This window comes from Argiope bruennichi, chromosome 5 (assembly GCF_947563725.1).
Source record: "Argiope bruennichi chromosome 5, qqArgBrue1.1, whole genome shotgun sequence".
NCBI lineage: Eukaryota > Metazoa > Arthropoda > Arachnida > Araneae > Araneidae > Argiope > Argiope bruennichi.
Window position 1 is genome coordinate 127,020,810 of NC_079155.1, and position 3,184 is coordinate 127,023,993.

General features: G+C 32.4%; 1 protein-coding gene across 1 annotated transcript; it reads right to left on the reverse strand.

Moving 5' to 3' along the window:
* Positions 1-874: 874 nt before the first annotated feature.
* Positions 875-2,786, reverse strand: LOC129969573 (lysine--tRNA ligase-like). The gene has a single exon (XM_056084204.1). It carries the CDS (start codon positions 2,752-2,754, stop codon positions 955-957), a length of 1,800 nt encoding a protein of 599 aa, XP_055940179.1. The 5' UTR covers positions 2,755-2,786; the 3' UTR covers positions 875-954.
* Between the last annotated feature and the right edge of the window lie 398 nt (positions 2,787-3,184).

A 3,184-nucleotide genomic window follows, 5' to 3' on the forward strand; every position in this document is an offset into this window, starting at 1 on the left:
AAAAATTTTATGGTCAAATCAAAAAGTTCAATTTTTTAATAAATTACTAAAAATTAATTTTTATATCATTTCACAAAGTTATTTTTGGATTCTTAAATATTTGAAACATAACAATCGCCGAGTTTTGCCACATTCTGTGATAAGTTCAGGAAATTGCTATATTTATAAATTTCCTTATAAGTAATGAAATTTCATCCTTTATTTACCTTAATTCTTCAAGTAATAAATAAGATACTGAAGTATGTTTATTAATAAGTAAGTATTGAAAAGGAGTAATTGTTAACAACAAATTTAGGAGTGTATCGAATTTTGATAAGTTTTTGAGCTACTCAGTAAAGTACTTTAGCAGTAATTGTGAGCCAACAAATAATCTTCAAAGATATCATATTAGTCTATTGATTATGTTTGACATTAGCATGCAGTTTATAACAAAAAGTTTGTCAAAGGCTTTTAGTTAACACAAAGGTACCAATATTTCTTGCATCTTTAAAAATAGGATCCTAAAACAATACTCAAGACTAAAACATTTAGCTATGTATTTTTGTTCAATATAAATAAACCATCATATATTATAAATGACTTAATAAGTTGAACCACTCTGAATTGTATATTAGAGTAATATTTTACGTTTATCTCTAAAACAATAATTCTCAAAGTAAAATTCATAAGATAATTAGTCAGAAATTTAAATGAAGAACAGAAAAAGACTCAGACTAGTATTGCACATTATAACTATTTACAAAATATAGATTCTATTCCAGGTATTAGTTTAGAGAGAAACCAATTCAAGATAATACAAAAGTTAAAACAATTAATGGCATACTTTACCATTTAATGATGTTTTTTTTGAAAAAAATGTACAAGAAAACATATCTCAATAATTTAATTTTATTACTTTCTCGATGGGGTTTTATTTTAACAGGAATAAAATAGATTTCATTATTGTCACAAACATTACTTTTTGTTCTCCACATTTTTCTCAAATTCTCCTTCTTGTTCTTTTGGTTTATTGATTTCTGGTTTCATAGCTGGAAATGCCAAAACTTCTTTTATGTTGTTGGTATCTGTCAAAATCATAGTGAATCGATCAATTCCCATTCCCCAACCCCCTGTAGGTGGCAATCCATATTCAAGAGCAGTGCAGAAATTTTCATCTACCACTTGAGCTTCATCATCACCAGCAGCTTTGTCCTGAGCTTGAACTTCAAATCGGCTGCGCTGAACAATGGGATCATTCAGTTCAGTGTAGGCATTAACGACTTCTGTTCTCATAATGAACATTTCAAATCTTTCAGTGAGGCCTGGAATAGAACGATGCCATTTTGCCAAGGGACTCATAATTTCTGGATGTTCACAGAGGAAAGTAGGATTGATAAAATTTTCTTCTAAAAAGTGACCCACCAGTTTATCCAGCAACCTTGCAGTGGTTCTTGGGGGAGGACATTCAATTTCATGCTTAATGCAAAGATCAGATAGCAGTTTATTAGCTTCTGGTGTACTGAAGGAAGCAGGATCAGGTAATTTCACACCCAAAGCTGCTTCTAAACCTGGCAACATTTTTACCCTTTTGAAGGGTGGTGTAAAATCAATCTCATACTCTGAACCTTCAGGGCCATCAGGATGATATTTAATCTTATAAGACCCGGTCAATGACTTGACCATTCCGGATAAAAGGGATTCTGTAATCTGCATTAAATCATTATAATCCGCATAAGCCATATAAAACTCACAAGATGTGAATTCAGGATTGTGTGTGAGGTCGATGCCCTCATTTCTAAATAATCGACCAATCTCAAAAACTCGATCAAGACCACCCACAACAAGCATCTTTAAGTACAATTCAGGAGCCACTCGCAAATACAAGTCCATATCTAATTCATTGTGATGAGTAATAAATGGTTTAGCAGTTGCACCACCAGCTATCATATTCATAATTGGGGTTTCAACTTCAAGAAAACCAAGGTTCTCAAAGAAATCTCGGATGTATTTTACGATTTTTGCACGGAAAATCAATCTATCACGAGAAGAATTGTTCAAAATCAAATCCAAATACCTTTGCCGGAATCTTGTCTCTTTATCTTTCAAGCCAAAATGAAGATGAGGTAGCATATGCAGGCATGGTGACAGAATTTCAATGTGAGTAGGTATTATGCTCAACTCTCCCATCTTTGTTTTGCCAGGGTAGCCTTTGCAACCAATAATGTCACCCCTTCTGATTCTTCCATTAATTTTTAAAAATTCTTCTTCAGAACTGTAATGTGCTGCATGTGCCATCACTTGTATTTTCGTCCCTTCTCCTCTAAGATCATAAAATATTAATTTAGCCCCGGATTCTCTTTTTGCATGCACTCTTCCAGCAACAGATAATGTTTCATCTTTAAGGATTTGGGCAGCTTCAAGATTACTGTAACGGTCAACAAATTCTTGCAACGAAATCGATACATGAAACTTATGAGGATAAGGGGATTCTCCAGATGCTTTCAACTGTTCAACAGTCTGACATCTTATTTTGAAGTATTCAGCAGCATCTGTTGGATCTTCTACTTTTGTTGCTGTTTTTTCCTTCTTCTCAACTTCTTTCTGATTTTGCTGTTTCTCTGCCTTCTCTTTGGCCTTTTTCTCCGCTTTTAATTGCCTTTTTAATTCATTCTTCGAAACGGTAGACATTGTTTTGGAAAATGTTAAGCAACGAGATCGAGATAATTGCACTAAACTAAGTTCACGCAACACAACACCACATGCAGATGCAAGCATACCGGAACAGTTATTGTCACAGTTTTATTTAATTTTAGAATACAATTCAAATGCAACTATAACCACTATTGCATAATGATAATTAAATATTAATTCTTCAAGTCAAAAACCAAAATATAACATGTAACAAGTATTGCAATATTTAAAAAGCTTTAAAAGTTGATTTCATTTTTTTGAATTGGCTAATGTAATATCTCCGATGTGAATTGGCTCAATATCAATTAATATATATTCCAACCTATAGTTTAAAAATGTGTTTCTGTATATTATAGTCTTCAATATGGTGCTTATATTTGATTTTTCGCTAATAATTAAATCGAGGGAGAATTTATTAAGAATATTCTCTACCACACAAAAGAAGAATCTCATTTTGCTAGGTAGCACTGGCAAATTACACCGATGAGTCAAAAGAAAATCAAGCAATCACATC

Coding starts and splice junctions, on each gene's coding strand:
- LOC129969573 (XM_056084204.1), bottom strand. CDS start 2,754: ATGCTTGCATCTGCATGTGGTGTTGTGTTGCGTGAACTTAGTTTAGTG.